Source organism: Xenopus tropicalis, chromosome 1 (genome assembly GCF_000004195.4).
Source record: "Xenopus tropicalis strain Nigerian chromosome 1, UCB_Xtro_10.0, whole genome shotgun sequence".
In the NCBI taxonomy this organism is placed as follows: domain Eukaryota; kingdom Metazoa; phylum Chordata; class Amphibia; order Anura; family Pipidae; genus Xenopus; species Xenopus tropicalis.
Window position 1 is genome coordinate 72,222,857 of NC_030677.2, and position 20,779 is coordinate 72,243,635.

At 37.8% G+C, this 20,779-nt stretch overlaps 2 protein-coding genes across 2 annotated transcripts in view; one reads left to right on the forward strand and one right to left on the reverse strand.

Moving 5' to 3' along the window:
- The window catches only part of tbck (TBC1 domain containing kinase), a gene marked incomplete in the record, with an annotated part of 117,548 nt that overhangs the window by 5,790 nt on the left and 90,979 nt on the right, over positions 1–20,779 (forward strand). The window contains 1 exon segment of the mRNA NM_001102743.1: positions 10,357–10,429. Coding sequence (NP_001096213.1) covers positions 10,357–10,429 — 73 coding nt within the window.
- LOC116408257 (tubulin monoglycylase TTLL3-like) lies at positions 17,051–19,357 on the reverse strand. Its single transcript, XM_031895067.1, has one exon. It carries the CDS (start codon positions 19,295–19,297, stop codon positions 17,051–17,053), a length of 2,247 nt encoding a protein of 748 aa, XP_031750927.1. The 5' UTR covers positions 19,298–19,357.

Genomic DNA, 20,779 nt, shown 5'->3' on the forward strand with positions numbered 1-20,779 from the left:
CTGCTTCAATTTTTTTCTCCGAACCAACTCTCATGAGCTCAGCTCAAAGCAGAACTTTTATCAAAGACAGTCTTGCCTGTGGGAGTCTGTATTCTTGATTAAATGTATGCTGAATAAGGGTCTGTGTGTGTGTGTGTATGTATGGTGTTTGCAGATTTAAATGTATCCAATTATGTATCAGAGGAAAAATGGCCACCAGGTGAAAGCTGCTATTTTCTGTAGGAAAATGTGATGGTGCTGGCAAACTGAGGGGGATATATATAAACCCGTTATCCAGAAAGTTCCAAATTACGGAATGGCCATCTCCCATTGACTCCATTTTAAGGAAATAATTCACATTTTTTTTTAAATATTTCCTTTTTCTCTGTAATAAAGAATAAGTAATAAAACAGTCCCTTGTACTTGATGCTAACTAATATATAATTCTTATTGGTGGCAAAACAATTCTACCGGGTTTATTAAATGTTTAAATTATTTTTTAGCAGACTTAAGATATGGAGATCTAAATTACAGAAAGATCCCTTGTCTGGAAAACCCCAGGTCCTGAACATTCTGGATAGCAGGCCCCTTACCTGTATATATTATTCTAGAACTGCCCTGTGATTTAGGGTATAGAAAATCCATAAAACCATAATAAAGCAGGTATCTAAAATCTCTAAAAATTGTACACTCAAAAACACATACTCCCAAAATACTGACCTCACCTTAAAAATCTGAATACACCTTTTTATTAAAAAAAAAATGCAAACACCATAATGGTTAATGAGAAATGCATCGCATTAATAACTGTTTTTAGAGTTCTCCAAATATACATTTTTAGGTGGAAAAATCATCCGGTTAAGATGTGGATTGTTTTGTTGCTATTGGTGTTTGTTTAGGCATATATAATGTGTTGGAGAGATTTCTACATCTTGACAAAATCAGCTAAAGAACACTTGTATTCTTTTTGAATGCTCTCTTCACTCATCCTTTCAAGAGCTTAAAATTATGAACTGTTTAAAAGTAATAATAAGGACAGATAAGTGTTTCCATATCCTAACCATAAATACTATTTATTGCAGATGTACAATATGTTCGGTTCCCAATAATTGCCTCCTTACGTTTAAATCTATGATTCTGACTTGATGACTAAAAAAGAAAACATTACAGTGCACCTCTTATTCCATAGAGATGAGAACTATGTAATAGGGAGAGCAACAGCCTCACTCTGTTGTTCATCCTAATTAATATTCCATTATTTTCAGAGGGTGTTTTTAATATGCATTTAGCATAACAGGGGAGCAAGATTAAAGCATTTATGTTGCTTTAGATCAGTTTTTAAAAATGTAATAAATAATGTGTCAGAATACACTGCTGTTGAACTGGGAGAAGTAACCTAAGGGCTAGGTATATGAGATAAAACAGCAGGCAGTAGTGTGGATGACTGAGAGACAAGTCCATATAACTGGAAAATAAGTAGTCTATGGGGTATATTTATCATACTGTGTAAAAAGTGGAGTGAAGCATTTGCCCAGGGCAACCAATCAGCAATTAGATTTCAACAGTTAGAAAACCTAAGCAAAGCATCTGATCGGCTGCCATGAGCAACATCACCTGTAATGTTTTACTCTAATTTTTACACAGCATAATAAATATATCCCTATGTAACAGGGCAGTGGTCGGGGCAGGTAGTGGGCAATTTTTACGGCCATATAACAACCCAGAGGTGAGGACATTAGCAGCTAGTCTTGAAATGCCAGAGGTCAGAACCAGGAGTTTATTCAGGGTGAGAACTGCCACTAGAATACTCAATGGCACTCACAAGAATTCTGGAATGCAGAACTCCAGGAGATGTGGAACTTACAATGTGAAGGCTAGATTACAGGTAGCGGAACTATGGTTCAAAAATTAGGAGTAAGGGGCAGGTTTACATATAATCCATTGATTAGGACCAGACAGATCCAGACAAGATGGCTTTGGTTATTGTTCTTAAAGATAGGATCATACATAAAAAAATAACAATTCTATAAGCCTCAAGTTTTCTCACTCTTAACTAAACATGGCTCTTCAGCTGTTTTTTAACTACAGCCTCTAACAGCTGAAGACTGGAAGTTGTAGTTAAACAACGGGGTTGTAGTTAAACAACGGGGTTGTAAGTTCAGCGTCCCTGCTCTGAACCATGAACCTTTACATCTTGGCTAACAGTTGTATGCTTGGGATTCATGAGAACTTGATATAACAATTTAATATCAGTACTGATTATTAACAACATGTCAGTGGGTCCTGGAATGCAAACATTATTTTAGCACTAGGGGTGTTCTTATGTTTTTGTATTCTTTTTTTTTTTTACTTATCCATTTTAATAAAAAGCTCAGATATGCAGTGACATCAGCCTCCCTGTCAAGTGATCAGAGCCAAAAGGCAACATTGCCACTTGCCAAACCAAACTGGCTTCTTATTGTTAATGTTTAATACACTATTTATTGCCATATCCTATGTGAATGTGAGCTAAATGTAAACCAGCAGAACAACACAGTCATGGAATCTGGCTGTACCTCACAAGTTATGGTAATAAGATATTAGCTGCATGCTGTAGGTTTATGTTGTGTGAACTCTGGTTTGAATTTGTGTGAACAAGTGTAATATAACCCTAGAATTGTATACATCAATAAAATAAATAAATGTAATCATATGAGTGTTGGATTTATCCATGGCATGGTTAAAGTATGTTAAGAAAAATATTTCCTTCTTTGTTTTTTAATCCTAGCTCCTTCTGTGGCTGCCCAGAGAACCACACTGGTTATCTAACACATTGCATATGAATGCAGGATGGTTAAGCAATATAGGTCCCCCTTGAAAAAAAAATGCCAGTAAATGCTTTTGCAACAGAAGAATCTACTGTTTTCTGTTTTTTAAAAAAGGCATCTTAAACAATGTTGCAAATTACAATATTGAGTACTTTATATTTGGAGGTTTAAAGCAGCTTTGCAAAAGAAAACCTTTAGCAAGGATATTTGAGAATTCTGTACAGATGGAGTGATCATTCACTAAAAATAGTTATAGGGTTTCCTCCAAACGTAGGTCCTTCCCATTGTACAGTTGCGTTGATTTATTGTAAATGTATTTTGTGTATAATTTACATGTCATTTTTTCATATCAATTGCGAGGGCCCAGTCTGTGTGTAAAGAGCCCAATATAGACCAAATTCTGTAATAGTGTGGCCATTAAGGAGCACATCTGAACAATAGTGCACTAATAATGTTATTTTTACAGGTATGGGACCTGTTATCCAGAATGCTCGGGACCTGGGGTTTTCCAGATTCCGTAATTTGGATCTCCATAACTTAATTCTGCTAAAATTCATTTAAGTATTGAATAAACCCAATAGGGTTGTTTTGCCTCCAATAAGGATTAATTATATTTTAGGTGGGATCAAGTAAAAGGTACTGTTTTATCATTAGAGAAAAGGTAAATCATTTTTAAAAATTAGTATTATATGCTTATAATGGAGTCTATGGGAGATGGCCTTTTTGTAATTCGGAAATTTCTGGATAATGGGTTTCTGGATAATGGATCCCATACCTGTACCAGAGTTTCCTAACTGTGTTACTGCTTCCCTTCATCGGGGTATAGCAGCTTGAAGGCCAGTTAGATTGAGATTTGTAAAGAATGTCTATATGCTGTCCTTCATACAGCTCAAATCCAAGCAAAAGTTTTGTTTAGGATAAGTTCTCTGGGAAAATGCTTATTGGCTAGCTAAGTTTCTGTTTCATATGTACTTAAGCATTTTCGACCTGGAATCTATCAGTTACCTCCAGCGACTGACAGTTTTTTTAAAAATAATTTCTGGCTCCTTGGTTGGATTTGGGCACTTCTACAAACTAAAAATTAAGTAATAGCACAGATTATGTAAAATTATGAGCACATTTTTTGATGTTATTCCCTTAAAGTATATTTAAAAATGTTTTTGCTTATATTTATCTTCTTTTTAACATGGCATCTTTTGATGCCTTTAAAACTAAACCCTATGGTTTTTATGTGGTAAAAGAGCAGGTAAGGTATTATGGTACATTATTACAAAAATGATATGCAGTCCAATTTTAAAAAGGACTGCCTTTGTTAAAAGCAAAAAAATGTTTCATTATAAAGTGCCCCGAACAAGAGATAGAGGAAAATGTTTTGTGATGCACAGATTCCTTTGGAAACAGAGGTTCTTCAAATCCCAGAATCCATCACTTTAACATGGAACCCATTATCCAGAAAGTTCACATTTTTAAAAAAAAAATCCTTTTTCTCAGTAATAATAAAATAGTACCTTGTGCTTGTTGCTAACTAAGATATAATCTTAGAGCCAAACAATCCTATTGGGTTTAAATACTGTTTAAATCATTTTCTTAGTAGACTTTAGGTAGGAGATCCGAATTACGGAAAGACCCATTATCCAGAAAACCCCAGCTCCCGAGCATTCTGAATAATGGGCCCCATACCTGTACAGTAACTAACAGTAATTTGTCAACTCACTCTCTTCTGGCATATATGTATCAGGGCTGTGGAGTCGGAGTCTGAGGCAATTTTGGGTACCTGGAGTCGGAGTTGGCAAAAAATTAACCGACTCCTACTAAATTTAAATGGGAATAAAATAAAAAAATAAAGCAAGTTTAAATGCCCCAATTCACAAACAGTCATAATTAATTACTATTCTGCTATAAGAATAAAGCCCAATGCACGCAGTGCATAAAGGAACACGTTGAGTGACCATGAAGCATGCTTTTCATTGACTGTATGAATGTATAAAAACATTAGCATATTAAAAACAGAGGAGTCAGAGTCGGAAGTATCAGAAACTGAGGAGTCAGAGAATTTATCTACCGACTCCACAGCCCTGATATGTATGGGATCTGTTTTCCAGAAAGCTATGAATTACGGGATGGCCATCTCCCATACAGTCCATTTTAATCACATATTTAAATTTTTCTTTTTCTTTGTAATAATAAAACAGTACTTGTACTTGATCCCAGCTAAGATATAATTAATCCTTACTGGTGGCAAAACAATCCTATTGGGTTTAATTCATGTTTAAATTATTTTTAGTAGACTTAAAGTTTGGAGATCCAAACGCCCCTTATCTGGAATTTGCTATACCTGTACTAGCAAATTGCTAGTATCCCATTTTGACTCAGGGATTTGGCTGAATCTTTCACAAAGGATTCAGGATTAATTTGAATCCCAAAATAGTGGATTCAGTACATCCTTAAAACTCAGTCACAGCAAAACACCAGAATGCAAAGAAAGTAGCACTATGCATTTTCTTCTATTGTAATTTGCTTGCAGGTTTGGAAGCCTTAGCTTGTATAGTTGAATCATACATGAAGCAATTTAGCACAAGATCAGCCAGTATAATTGACCCTACAAAAAAGCCATCTCTAGGGCATCTGGTTAGTTTCATGCAACTGATATCCTGTCAGAAGTAACACATACAAACCTTTTACACATTAGACAAACTTTTATTGCACAAATATAAAAAAATATATGGTGAGAAATTCTTAATATTTTCGTGGGCTAGAGGGACCTTTCAAATTGCCTGAACTATTACTTTAGCAATGTCATTCTAAAGAATAAAACAATGCCCAGTGCATTTGCAAATTCCCTTCATCTGGCATCCATCCTGTACAGTTGGGCTCATAAAAAGTTAATTCGGCCCTATTTTTCCAAATCCCAGAAATCTCTGTAAGTTAAGTGTAAAAGTGAACTTGGCTTCTGAAATATATTAGTACTTACTGTATCACCTTCTTCTTCTGTATCTTTCATTCAGATTTTTTAAATGTATTTTTATTGATAAATAAAAAAAAATGCAATATTAAGTTTAACAAGTTGCTATATTAAAAGTGGTACGATAACAGCTTACTTAGCTTAGCCACAGAATTTACAGACCAACAAGAGGTGCTCTGCACTCATTCATTATCAATATATAGGACATTTAGGCATTATTTGCATTAAGCTGCTACAATATATTCAAGCTGGCCAACTACATCAAAGTTATTCCTGGTGGGGCCAGTCCTGTACTCATCTAAATTATTGAAAATTCTACTGCTTCATTATACATTTTTTTCACAGGGACTAGGTTTTTCCTGTAGCTTACTTGCTTTTAATGTTAAAACTTCTAAATGGTTGCCATTTGTATTGGCCACCATTAGGATCACTCGACTGTAGCTGGAAAGAATGGGAACTACAACAAGGAGTTGGCCACTGCTCCTGTATAAAATATAGCAAAAGGGAAAGTTGTACTCACAACTACATTTTAAAATCATTAGGTGGTGTGCAATGAGACTGTGACCACAAAATAAATCAGACAGGTAAAAGGTCCTCCTAAGTCACCCATTATCAATATATATTTCTAGGATAAGAATAACTTAGATTGTAAGCTATATGGGACAGGGACCTCCTTCCTACGGTGTCATGGTGGCGCTTAATCTGTGTCTTTATACTTATTGATTTTATTTATAATATGTGTCCTCCCTGTGTGTGTACTTTTGTACATTATAAATTGTTCAGAGCTGTGTATCCTTTTAGCACTTTAGAAATAAAGTTATAAATACATAAAAACATTCTGTGCATTAAGCTACTAAAGCTGCCATTCAAGAGGATTGATAAAGGGCCCAGGGGGGGCCCGAAACATTGCCCTTTGTACATGTGTATAAGGGCTAAATAAACACCTTTTACACTTTATCGCATTTTCTTCTGGCTAAGCATGAACTCTCCCTCATCATTTATCTTCTGTTTAAACAAAACAGGGATTGTTTGTCCATATATTGCAATATATTTCCAGTTGGCCAACTACAAAGTCATCTGTGGTCTGGCCAGTCCTTACTTTCATGTAATTAAGAATACTACTGATTCATTATACATTTTCCACAGGGGCCAACTTTCTTGCTTTCAAGGTTAAAACTCCCAAATGGTTGCCCTTTTATTGGCCACCACTGGGATCGCCTGACTGCTACCACAAGGAGCTGGCCACTGCTCTTGTATAAACTCTAGCTGAAGGCAAAATGATGCTCACTGCTAAATTTTAAACCATTAGGTAGGGGTGCATTGAGGCTGTGACCACAAAATTCATATAGACAAAAGGTCCTCTGCACTCACCATTATCAGTATATACAGGACATGTATTTAGCTACTACAGCTACCCTTCCCTTTAAACAAAACAGGGATTGTTTGTCCATATATTGCAATATATTTAAGCTGGCCAACTACATCAAAGTCATCCCTGGTCTGGCCAGTCCTACACTTAGGGGCTGATTTACTAACCCACGAATCCGACCCGAATTGGAAAAGTTCCGACTTGAAAACGAACATTTTGCGACTTTTTCGTATGTTTTGCGGATTCTGTACGAATTTTTCGTTACCAATACGATTTTTGCGTAAAAACGCGAGTTTTTCGTATCCATTACGAAAGTTGCGTAAAAAGTTGCGCATTTTGCGTAGCGTTAAAACTTACGCGAAAAGTTGCGCATTTTTCGTAGCGTTAAAACTTAACGCTACGCAAAATACGCAACTTTTTACGCAACTTTCGTAATGGATAGGAAAACTCGCGTTTTTACGCAAAAATCGTATTGGATCCGAAAAATTCGTAAAGAATCCGAAAAAATCGCAAAGTACCGATCATTACGAAAAAAACGCAATCGGACTCCATTCGACCCGTTCGTGGGTAAGTAAATCAGCCCCTTAATGTTATCTGATTTGGAATTCTACTGCTTCATTATACATTTTTTATGTGTGTATATATAATATGATAGGGGTTATTAAAACGTAAGTGGGGAAGGGAAGATGAAAACTAATGCACTAACTATAAAAACTTTAGAAGAAATGTACGAGGGAGTACTGCAGAAAGTGATTAGATTTCCCAAGACTAAAGAACATCAAATAAAAATATTAATTTATTTAATCGGACACTAATATACAGTCATTTACTATATACAGAATTCATTGAACTTTTTTTAGTTGTGTGCTATCTGTAGTATGTGAAATAAAGTAAATGGAAAAAGAAAAAATACTGAAAAGTAGAGGACCCGCTATATAGATTAACTCTGATTTTCTCTTTTAAAAGGTGCAAATTGTGATACCTATAGCAACCAATCAGCAGGAACCATTTACTGGTCACCTATTTAAGAGTAAGCATCTTAAACATCTTATGTTATAGGTTACTGCACTTGTTATTACATATAGCGGTAACTATGTAGGAGATTTCTTACTAATCTATAAGGCCACAAACTGCTGCGGTCCTAGAGTGCAATTAGATGCAATACATAAGTGGTGTCTAAGTTAATATAAAAAAAAAAAATAATAATAATAATTAATACAGATAAGCAGTGCCTCCTGCTGAGCTGCTAGTGCAGCAGATCTTCCAAAATGGAATCATAGGTGTACAAAGCTGACTATCCATGGGGCGATAAAAGCTGCTGACTCCTCAAGTGGCACATTAGTGTGGTCCTTGTCCAACAGGCCCCCTCCTTAAAAGAACAGTAGGATCAAAAAATTCAAGTTTTTTAAAGTAATTACAATATAATGTGCTTTTGCCCTGCTATGGTACAAGTTGTGTGTTTCCTTCAGAAACAGTACTATAGGAGAAAAGGCACAGGTTACATAGAAGATTACAGAAGTTCTGTAAAGCACAATGGTGTTTTATCTGTTATTTGCTATGCTACCTGTGCCTTTTCTCTTTTGATTGACTGCCCCCATGGCTACACAGCAGTTGTTCCAGTGTAGGTTCAAGAGTGCATTATACTGTAATTACTTTTATACACTTTTATACATTTTTTGGTGTTACTGTTCCTTTAACTGTGTATGTGGCCATATGAGGTAGAGATTTATGTAACTTCCACAACAGTTGCCTAGGAACTTAAGAAACTGACGTAACATAACTAGAAACTTAAGTAATTTGCGTACAAGCATAACAAGGTAATCAAGGTAAATTCTACTTCCCCCAATGAACTGACTGACTTATTAGCACATTGATTATTCATTTTAACTATTTATATGATCTGCTTATGTTAGAGTAACATCAGCTATCATATATACTCACAAGGGGCGTGGCAAAAATTTTGGCACAGTGCCCTTGTGTTCAAGGGGGGCCCCATATAAATAATTTCTACAAGGCCCAAAGTTTCTGATGGTGGCCCTGTCGGCAGTAGTGTAGCATTTGTTATAGATTTATAACACTTTTATGGGGCTGATTTTATGCCAAAGGTGCTAAATTGCAATTGTCAGTTGTCCATAGCAACCAATCAGCAATTAGTTTTAATCCGACTTCTGCAAGCTATAAAATCACTGTAAATATCTCACTGGTGGCTATAACGATTTATATTAGTAAATCAGCCAATATGTCTTTTGCTAATAACCAATCTTATATCTGTCTAATTCAATAACTAGATATCTATACTACCTACTCTGGAAACCCTAAAATATTAGTGAATACTTTAGCTGTAAAAACATTTGGAATATTCTTAACATTTGCCATTATCTGGCTACATGTATGTATGTATGTATATTTTTATTTATAAAGCGCTACTTATGTACACAGCGCTGTACAGTTGAATACATTAATACAAACGGGGTTATTAAGATAATAATAGATAAATACAAAGTATAACAATAAATACAAATCAATACAAGATACAGTTGCAATAAGTTAAGAGTCAAAGACACAAGAGGATGGAGGTCCCTGCCCCGTAGAGCTTGCAATCTACATAATGACCAAAGGGTCAGAAACCCTCGTAATCATCCAATGCATACTTTTTTGTCCCAATGATTGCAGTAGAGATTGATCGGACAGTCATACAGTTTAATGAATCCATCAATATCCATTTAAGTCATACAGTTAGATGGATATTGACTATATTGTATAAAAATCTTTATCTGTGTGACCACCTAAAAGGAATACTGTCATGGGAAAACATTTTTTTTCAAAACGCATCAGTTAATAGAGCTTCTCCAGGAGAATCTGCATTGAAATCTTTTTTTTAAAAACCTAAACAGATTTTTTTATATTTAATTTTGAAATTTTACATAGTGCTAACCATAATCTTCATCTCCAGGTTGTTACAGCCATGTGACCTGTGCTCTGATAAACTTCAGTCACAAAAGCAGTTCTAATGTGCAGCGCTGGCTCCTTCTGAAAGCTCAGACTCATACACAATGCACATCAATATTACAACAACAAAAAAATACATTTGATGGTTAAAGAATAACCTTTTAAATGAGTGAATGTTTTTTGCTATGTAAACAGTGTAATTTAGACATAAAAATGATAGCATAAAAATCACGACAGTATCACTTTAAGCACATGATCCTAAAGATATTTTTTTCTATTCTACTTTTTAGAAAGGCTGGTGGTGGTAGCAGAACACTATCCAAAAAGTTTTGAAGACTTGCTACGGGAGGGAACTCCTGTGAGGTAGTGTATTAATTTATAGTTTTAAAGAATATGTATCAGTGTAATACCACATGTTGCCATGTTTCTTTTGTGGATGATGCCATAAATATAAGCACTTTTTAGGTGCCTAGAATTTTCTGTATAGTTAAAAAAACTAGTGGAGAGAATAATAACATATAATTTTTTAATGGCAATACAGGAAGGAATATTGGGGAGTAAGTATTTTATGTACAAGCTTAAGGACCTAGTTGAACATCGGGATACATATGTAATGTCTATGGTTAAATACAATGACACATTCTGTTCACTGCCATGGTTGCTCTTTAAAGGAGAAGGAAAGGCTAAGTCACTTGGGGGTGCCAAAATGTTAGGCACCCCCAAGTGACTTAGAACGCCTACCTTGTACCCCGGGCTGGTGCCCCTGTACGGAGGGAACAGCACCAGCCCGGGGTAGCTGCCGGCGCTTCCTCCTTCCTCCTCGCTTGCGCGCGCATGCGCAGTAGAGTGAAAAGCCGAACTTAAACATTAAAGTCGGCTTTTCACTCTACTGCACATGCGCCGGCCGGCGGATTTCGCCGGCAGCGCGCAAAGGAAGGAGGAAGCGGTGTCTACAGGTGCCCCGGGCTGGTGCTGTTCCCTCCGTACAGGGGCACCAGCCCGGGGTACAAGGTAGGCGTTCTAAGTCACTTGGGGGTGCCTAACATTTTGGCACCCCCAAGTGACTTAGCCTTTCCTTCTCCTTTAAGAAGACTAATTTTGTTACATTTAATGGCTATTTCTAACTGCTAAACTCCAAGAACAAACCCCTGCCAGGTTTACCTCCCAAAGGCAGGATAGGGCAGGCAGAGTATGGCACACACAGGCAGCATAGGGCAGGCAGAGTACGGCACACACAGGCAGCATAGGGCAGGCAAGGTATGGCACGCACAGGCAGTACTCTGCCTGCCCTATGCTGCCCGTGTGTGCCATAATCTGGCACTGTTCCTACAGTCTGAGGTGTGAAGAGGTGAACAATGTGGGTGCTTACAGTCTGAGTCTGAGGTGTGAACAATCTAGTGAGTGAACAATGCAGAGATTAAAAGGTGTGAACAGTGATTTATCTGGTGATGTCATCAATATTGCGGATCCACTGTGCGTGCGCATGCACCTTCATAACCTACCCCCAATCCCGTAGCGCCATTCACTGACGTAGGCTGTAATGTGTATCCATACTTACATTACACCGCACTAGAAGAGATTGCAGCCTTCTTTTTTGTAGTACAAAAATTTTACTGTTTGTAAAAGCCCAGATTCTGCTGAATCCAACAATACCAAATATGTATTGGTAACCCACTTTTCTTGTCCAGAAGACACCACAATAATAAAACAGCATTTTGTGCAATTTTACATCGAAAAAAAAGTGAAAAGGCCATCTCTATTTTAACATGGCATATCTTATGACAGAAATGGAATACCCCCATAAGTCACACATTTTTAGAAACTGCACACCTCTATATTTTTAGTTGTGGTGTAGTTTTTGCTCTAAATGTAGCTCCTGTCATACAGATAGCGTAAAAACATATGCTATGTTTTTAAATTTTTTTTTTCACAGTCACAAAGTCCAAAGTAAATTTGAGAATAAAACACTAATGAAAATTTTCAAATGAAGGCAGGTTATAAAAGAACAAATTATCCAGAGTAAAATGATACCCCACATGCATGGGTGCACCTAAAGACATGGCCTCCAAACAGCCCAAAACAGGGGCAATGCATAAGAGCAATTTCAGCCCAAAAGTTTGGAGCTGCGCTCTAAGTGCACACCACGCAGTTTTTCCGTCTAAACACCCCTTTATCTGTGAAATACCCCCACAAACTATATGTTTTCTGAAAGCGCACACCTGTAGCTATTCAGCAGCACCATTCTTGCTTTCCTGCATGCAGAATTGCGGTAATCTATTACGGAAATGCTGGACATTCATTGAACTATCCGGACAGCGGGATGCGCTATATAAAGTGGGACAGTTGGGGGGTATGGCTAAAGAGGTGACGTGAAATAAATTCTGAAAAAAGCTGAATGCCTGCACCAAGAACAAAATATATATTGCCCAAAATAAAGGCCTCAATATCTGCTTTGAAAGCTGAGCTAATGAGTTGTGAATTAGTCAGTTTCTCTCCAACCAGAAGAGCTATGCCATCAGAACAATACTATTACTCATAATAAGGAGAAAGACTATAATTCGCATAAGTGTTGAAATGTTAACTCCCATCTACCAACAAACTATAACTTTCTTTTCACTACTGCAAACAAAGACCCTAACTGTGCAAAAATAATTTAAAAAAATATTCCATGGAGACCTAATACTGTACACTAGTAAAACATAAAATGTCACCCAGAAATACATATAGCCATAGCAACTGCCCTGAAAGGGTAGCTTATGAGGTGTCGGTAAAAAAAAAAAACCTTGTGGCATCAGCAGGGGAGATGAAATCATCCACAGGCAAGATGAAACATCATGATCATCACGCGCCACAAATTTTTAGGGGCCCAGTCCATCACTTAACACCTCAGTTGGCTATACATAACCTAACATAACATTTTAGGTAAGGAAACACCCAAACTAACCACGACATAAAATTCTGACCTGAATACATAAACCATAAGGCTATTATATTAATTTTGCACAAAGCGGGATGCCAATAATTATTATAAATTCAATCAGTGCACTACAATTTATTACCCTTTCAATAGTGCAGCCGAGTATGGTATATTTCAAAACATGGTTTGAAACATAACCCGGGGTTGCGAGGGCACTTAGGGCAGTAGTACTGTGTATCTCGTCTTACACCCCTTTTGCAGCACACTCTGCAAGCTTTCTGGGCAAACACTTTTCCAGGTGTGGGTGGAAACGTATCAATAAATTGCTTCCCAATCAATCAGGCCACATTGTCACTAGGGGGCATCTCAGACGCTGTCTCCTCTACACCACTAAACAACAGGGCAGGGATTATCTGCAGCTGGTATTTATAGTAGAATAATTTGGGGCCTGGTACTGCTGCCTTATATACCACGTATGAATTTCGAAGGGCCATTTGAATCAAGTATATACCAACTTTTTTGTACCAGGCCTTAGTTTTTCGAGTGGCGTTGTAATAATGTTGGAGTTGATCAGTTCTGTCAACGCCACCCATGTACCTGCTGTATTCCCTGCTACAGAGGGGTTTAATTTTAGGGGGCCTACCAACTCTCTGTACCACAGTTACTGACTCATCGTGGATTGTTGTCAGCATGAATACATTTTTAGTGTCATAATAATTTATGGCAAGGAGCTTATCATTTCTTAGGGCATAAACTTCTCCACGATTACGTTTTTTGCAGACCAGATCCCTGGGCAATCCCTTTCGGGTACGATTTATAGTGCCACAGGCTGGAGTATCCAAAGAATGTAGGGCTCTAAACAGGGAGATACTAGAGTAAAAGTTATCCACATATAAGTGGTAACCTTGGCCCAAAAGTAGAGAGATGAGCTCCCATACAATTTTGCCACTGACAGTCAAATCAAGGGGACAACCAGGGGGGTCTAATTGGGAGTCCTTGCCTTCATAAATCATGAAATAGCTGGTGTACCCCGAAATGCTTTCGCACAGTTTATAAAATTTGATCCCATAGCGGGCACGCTTGCTTGGGATGTACTGCCGAAATGCAATGCACCCTTTGAAGAGGAGAAGTGACTTTATACAAATGTTTTGGGAAGGGGTATACACTTCTCCACACCGCTCAGACAGGCTATTTATAAGGGGCCTCAATTTATGCAGCCTGTCATGGCCGGGCACATCAGGGGGTACAGCCGTTGCATTGTTATTGAAATGCAGAAACCGGAGCAGTAGCTGATACCAGTTTCTCGGCATGGTGGCAGAAAAAAACAGGGATAGACAACACAGTAGTGGTATGCCAGTAGGACTCCAAAGAATTTGCTTTTATGAGACCCATAGCTAAAGTGAGTCCCAAGAACTTTTTAATTTTGGCAATGTCAGTCGGATGCCATGCCTGCACTCGAGCATACCTAGGTAGGGGATTATGGGCAAGGTATTGCTCGGCGTATAAATTTGAATAGAGGACCATATCCTGTAGGATGGCCTCAGTAATATATAATTGAAAAAAATCAACTGGTTCAAAATTCCTGGTGTCCACCTTAACACCAGCGACTGCAGTAAATGGGGGTATTTCAGGGAGAAAATTACAAGGAGGCCTCCACGCAGGCTCTCCTCCAGCTGCAGCATCAGCCCTATCACCCTCTCCCTCATTTGGAACACTCTCCTCTACCTTCACCTCCATGGGCTCCTCAAGAGCACTAACCGTGCTACTACTACACCATGACTCCTCAGTAGAGGAGTCACTCTCTGAACCAGGGGGCACATACTCGGAATCAGAGTCACTGAACTCCTCCGAGCTAGAGGCCATGCACAGTGCAGCAGCCTCTTCAACTGAGAACAACTTTCTGGCCATGTTGCCAACAAAATATTTTCAAAACTAATATAACACCCTAGTCCAAATGCCCCCAATCAGTCACACAAAAAATCGAGAAAATCACAATATGATCAGAAGCCAGAAAAATCTAACAGCTATGCAAGGACAGAGAGTAGAAAAAAAACAGATAAGATAAACAAATCTGGCAAAGAAACCCCCACCCCTGCCTTGAACTCTAGACCGCCCTAAAAAAATACAACCAAGGACAATGAAGAGCAAGAACAATCAGGAACAATCTGGAACAAGCAAAAAAAAAGCAAAAGCCAGTAGACCAACAGCAACACAAATTAAAATGCAATTAAAATCACTGAATATACAAAAAAGTGATTATGACCTAATTACTATTGAAATAAAAGTAACACAAGCAAAGTTCTGTAAATACAACCAAGAACAATCAATAAGCAAGAACAGTAAATGAATAGCAACACAAATCTAAAAATGCAACCACTGACAAATGCAATAAAATGCAAGAAAATGAAAGAAATGAAATGCAAAATCAAGGTAACACAAGTAATATAACTAATCAAAAGTACAACGCAGAACTGGAAACTCAGAAAATCACTAAGAAACCCAAGAAAAATGAGATTATGCCGTGTGACTTGCGTTCAGGCTACCTGATCACTTGTCACGCTGCAAAATCAAGGTAACAAGCAATATAACAGTAATAAAAGTATAAAGCAGAACTTAGAAATCAGAGTAATAGAGTAAAACAAGTACAACAGAAAATAAAGCACAATGCAGAACTGAAAAAGCAATGAAACACAAAAGCAATGAACAAATGAAATCAATAAAATAAAACTGATCAAACAGTGATAAGTGTGTAAAGGCTAAAAATGGAAATTAAAGGCAAAGTAAAAAATATGTATGTGTGCACACTTGCAAAAGAAGTGTGTATAGGTGTGTATATGTGTGTGTAAGTGTATGTAAGTGTAAAAAAAAAAAAAGTGGAAACTGCAAAAAAATTAAAATCAGCAAAAAAAAAAAAAATTACAATTAGTGTAAATGGTGCAAAAATTGTACCTGGGGGCAGATCTCAAAGGCAGGCAGGAAGATCTCTGTGCTGGAGGGTCGCAGGGGGCTGCAGGCAGGCTCCACGAGGCTCCAAGAGTGAGGGGGCAGTGCCAGGGGGAGATTTAAATACCCCACACAGCAGGCACATCTTGATGACGTCGCTGCGACTTGGGGTCAGTCTGGGGGAGATCGGAGGGGCCAGAGCAGCATCAGCGCCGGTAAGCTTGTGTTGTGGGGCTGGCAGCGCGTCTCTGCACTCGCATTGATAGGCGAGTGCAGAGAACGTGCTGTCTTAATGTAAAACGTAGCTCCTACGTGCTGGGCACATAGCGACTTTTTTGCCAGCACGTAGGAGCTACGGTCTTGGCAGGCAAAGGGTTAATCCTTATACTTAATCAGGGTCCCATTTAATCTCTTCTCTATTTAAAATATTCCATTTAAACGTGCGCGTGCAAACACTACCGAGCGTGAGTACCGTGAGGCGCTTGACAGCGAACTTGTAAGCACGTGATTTAACGCACTGAACATTGGCCACAGACGAACTCTGACATATTCAGTGTGAGACGTTATACTTCTGGGGGTAATTTTTGGGAGATTTTTTGGCCCACCTATGTCCTGACCATTTTTTCTTATGCTCCACTCCCTCAATCCTGCCCTGATAAATCCATTTAGAACTCCTAAGGAATGCATGGGTCCAAGCCCTTTTTTTTGACTATTGTAACTGTTCTTTCCAAATCTTCTCTATTTTAAATTTTCTGTACCTTTGACATCAATGTTCTGGGGGGTGATTTTTGTGAGACTTTTGGATATATCCTCTCCCCCCCCCCTCCATCCCACCCTGATAAATCCATTTAGAAAACTCCTTAAGAATGCATAAGAATCAACATCTTTGCTGCTTTCAGTGTTAATTACTTTTTCTTCAAAATTAATGCTTACCAAAAGTCACTCTCCAAATCTGGGCTTATAAGCAGAGGTTGCTTCACGTTATTGCGGAGTTTCTTAAATTTGGGGTCCAGACCCTTTCTTTTTTTTAAAAAAAATTGCAGCAAGTGTTTTATATCCTTTTAGTAGCTTAATGGAATTTGCTCTTTTGAAAATATTATCATTTGTTTTTTTTCCATTAGCTTTTACTTTTTGCCACTGGTACACATTTGATGTGGAGATGCTAAAGAGTGTGTTCCTTTATACAATGACCTGGTTAATAATCCTGGTTTTTGTATCTTAGCTAAATGACCAATTACTTGTAATTGGCCAGAATCTACAGTGGGCAATTTCTGATGGTCAAAGGCTTCATTTTTAGTCCTTGCTGGGTCCTTCCTTCTAATGGTCTTTTCATGTGCACACAATTTTGGTAGCTGATACTGGTTAACGCCTTCTTTTCTCTTCTGCAGTCCCTGTTTAATAGTAGGAAGTATGATATGCTCAACCTTCTTAGAAGGTGACTTTTCTCTTCCTCCTTTTATTTCTTTCCAGGTTGCTGTGGTTTTTGTTCTGTGTAATAAGCAAGGGCTCCTTTCACCCTTAGCAATACTTCCTTTGAACATTTGATTCTTTTCATCTGTCATTAATTGTGAGGTCTGGAGTGGTTTTTTTATTTCATTCCCTTTAACTAACAGCTGCTTTTTCTCACATAGAGGGATTTTTATTACAGGTTGTTTATAAATTAGCTCAAATGCTCCCACATATGCGTCAGCATCCTGTTTCCGGTCTAGGATAAGGCGTAGTATGTCCTCTTGGACTCTAACGACGAGCCTGCTGGTCACTGATGTAGACAGTGACATATCAGGATTAGCATTGATCTCAATCAACCAGGGTTGGAAGTTCTCTCCAAACATGAAGTCTGCACCATAGATCTGAAAACTATTTTTCCTTCCCTCCTCCATGTCCTGGGAACATTGCATGGTGTGAATAATTGCTGCTTTCATGCCTGGTTCAATTATTTCTTTCCATGCATTGGTTGCTCCAGTCATCTGGAGGTAATCTTGAAATTGATTCTTGAACCACATGTTTTCTTTTGGGAGCCGTGGATGTCGGCTCCGGGAGATTTTATAGTTCTTTTGAACGGCATTATTGCACAGGTGTATAGAAGAGTGTAGGTTCTTCAAGGAGAACGGTTGCGATGAAAAACGCAGGTAACACTCCTTGTAGTACCAGATAGTTAGTGGATTCCAGTTGGTTACCATAAACCATTGGCGTACATCAAATTTGGTGCCATAAATTAGTAGTGGCCTCTCAATATATTTTTGCACCACCAACTTGTCATCCTTTATTAACAGTGGATCACAGTCCACAAACTTAAGGGCTTCCTCTAGGTAATCAATACAGGTTATGCCCCTTCCTCTGCTGCTAGCTCCTGGTTTTACAATCCATATATTTCTTTCCCCGTCAATCTCCAGCTGTGGTTTCACTGCCTTCAGTTTTTGTAAAATATCTTGGCACTGGCTTACATAATTTTCAGCCTCATTTATGATTATATTTTTATGGATTGCCTGATAATATCCGTGCAGGAATTCTTTCCATTCATCTTCTGTAATAGTATTAGTAGAACCCAGTTTCCAGTCAATATCTTTATGCTCCAAAGTGTTCAAGTATTGCTTGCAAGCCTTGAGAGCTGTTTTGATAACTTGAACTGGGACACTTGTTATAAGGGGTTTGGCTTTCTTGTAATATTTTAATAGAAATGCAGCAGTGATTTCTTTTTTCACGTCTCTTCTGTTAGGCATATTTTTTCCTTCACGTGAAACAAGTTTTAGAATGCTACAGGCAGCAGTGAGCCGGAAATCCTCAATAAATGCTTGTTTTTCCTCTTTGACTCCCAGTCTGTAGCAACGTGGGAAAAAGGAATTTAGATCAGCATCTGCAAACCAATGTAGGTTTCTTAAATTGAGGCACAGGCCCACCTTAGTTGTGAACACAGATTTGGAATAATGATTCATTATAATTTGATCATTTTTTAACAAGCGGATGTCCAAGGAGTTAAATGTTGGTACCCAGACAAAATTGGGATCTTGATTACGTAAAAGCCTTGATGTAAGATTACAGATACCTTCTGGATCATCAAAATAATCATGTTGGCTCTTATGAAAGTTTTTCTCCACCCATCCTCTGCTTCTCAGGCCACTCCGTATGTAAGGATAATAACCTTGGATAGTAAATATTTTATTATCCTGAATTGCTTTTTCAACCAATAATTTAGCCTGTTTAAGGGAATCCGGATTGATTTCCTTTCTATGGGTGTTTTTTGATACATGTGCTTTTGTAGGAGAAACATCATGTTTGTCCTTAGCTGTAGGCTGTTTTTTGGGTTTGGTGTCTGATTTACATTCTTTTTTTTGTTGTGTTATAACAGTCTTCCTGGGTATAGTTCTCTCCATTTAGCTAGCAAAAGTGTTCAATGATCTTGCTTGTACACTAAAAACTAGCTTGATTAAACTCGAGTGTAGACTAAAGCTCAACTGGATAAAACTCCCAGTGTGTCTCTAGTCCTTTCTCAAGGTATACTAACTAATACTCAAGTGAGCTTGATCAAGCCTTTAGTTTTGGTCATTGTGATGTCATCACGTTTCCATGGCGATTATCTCTTACCATTGTGATGTCATCACGTTTCCATGGCGATTATCTCTTACCATTGCGATGTCATCATGTTTCCATGGCGATTATCTTTGTTGTTTTTTCTTTCATTCATTGTGATGTCATCACGTTTCCATGGCGATTATCTCTTACCATTGTGATGTCATCATGTTTCCATGGCGATTATCTTTGTTGTTTTTTCTTTTACTCACTGTGATGTCATCACATTTCCATGGCAACTATCTCTTATCTTTGTTGTTGTTTTTCTTTTACTCATTGTGATTTCATCACATTTTCATGGCAATTATCTCCTATCTTTGTTGTTGTCCTATCTCTATATTATGGAAACAGCATGGTTCTTATCTCATTACGATGACATCACAATATGAGAATTAAAAGAATATCAAAGATAGGAGATAATTGTCATGGAAACTTGATGATATCACAATGTCCAAAGAAAAGCAATAACAAAGGCAGTAGGGCTATGAAAAAGCTTTATGAAGCTGATCAGTTTTCAGATATATATTGCAACACTTTTATTACATGATTTTATACAAATTTTTCTTTATTATCACTGTATAGGCACAGTCACCACACTTGTAAAGGAAAAAAAAACTCTGCTTCAAAAAGAAATTTTTTTTAGTTTCTTGGGTTTTTTTTAATTGTAAAAGTAGCAAACAAAATATACTATAAATAGTAAACCAAGGTTTACTGGGTCAGCTTCTAGTGTTTTCTTAAGGTATGCTAAAACAAAATAACAACAACCAGAAGGAACATATTGTTTGCCATTGAAACCTAATGACAGTTTAAAGGGTGCCTATTTTACCAAATTTGTTACCTGCACCCTTGTGCAGGGGGAGGGAGACAATATTATTTTATAAATAACTACCCCCACAAGCATTGTACCACCCGCACCGTGGGGGAAGCTCCTAGTGTGGGAGCAAGTGTCCACAAGGCTGCCATTAGGGCCCTGGCTACAAGTGTTTTTTTTTTTGTAGGGGGGCCCTGCCCATCATTTTTTTTTTTTTTGCCAACATATTCCTTAGCATTGTACAATAATTGCATGTATACATTAGGCACGTTAGTAAAGGGAAGTTATTTTTCATTGATTTTGCTGCACTAGTAGAGCAGATTTTCAGCAGGAGGCAAATTTTCACCGTCCATTGCCCTTATTAGGACTGGTTTTTTTTGACCAAGGGGTAAAACAAAATGGCTCTTATTTGTACATTAGAAAAGCAGAAAATTTCTAAAGCTAAGTTTAATTCAGTTTAGAATAGGTACCTGCT

Bases quoted from the DNA above. Each gene is read 5' to 3' on its own strand.
- LOC116408257 (XM_031895067.1), bottom strand. From the start codon at position 19,297: ATGGAGAGAACTATACCCAGGAAGACTGTTATAACACAACAAAAAAAA.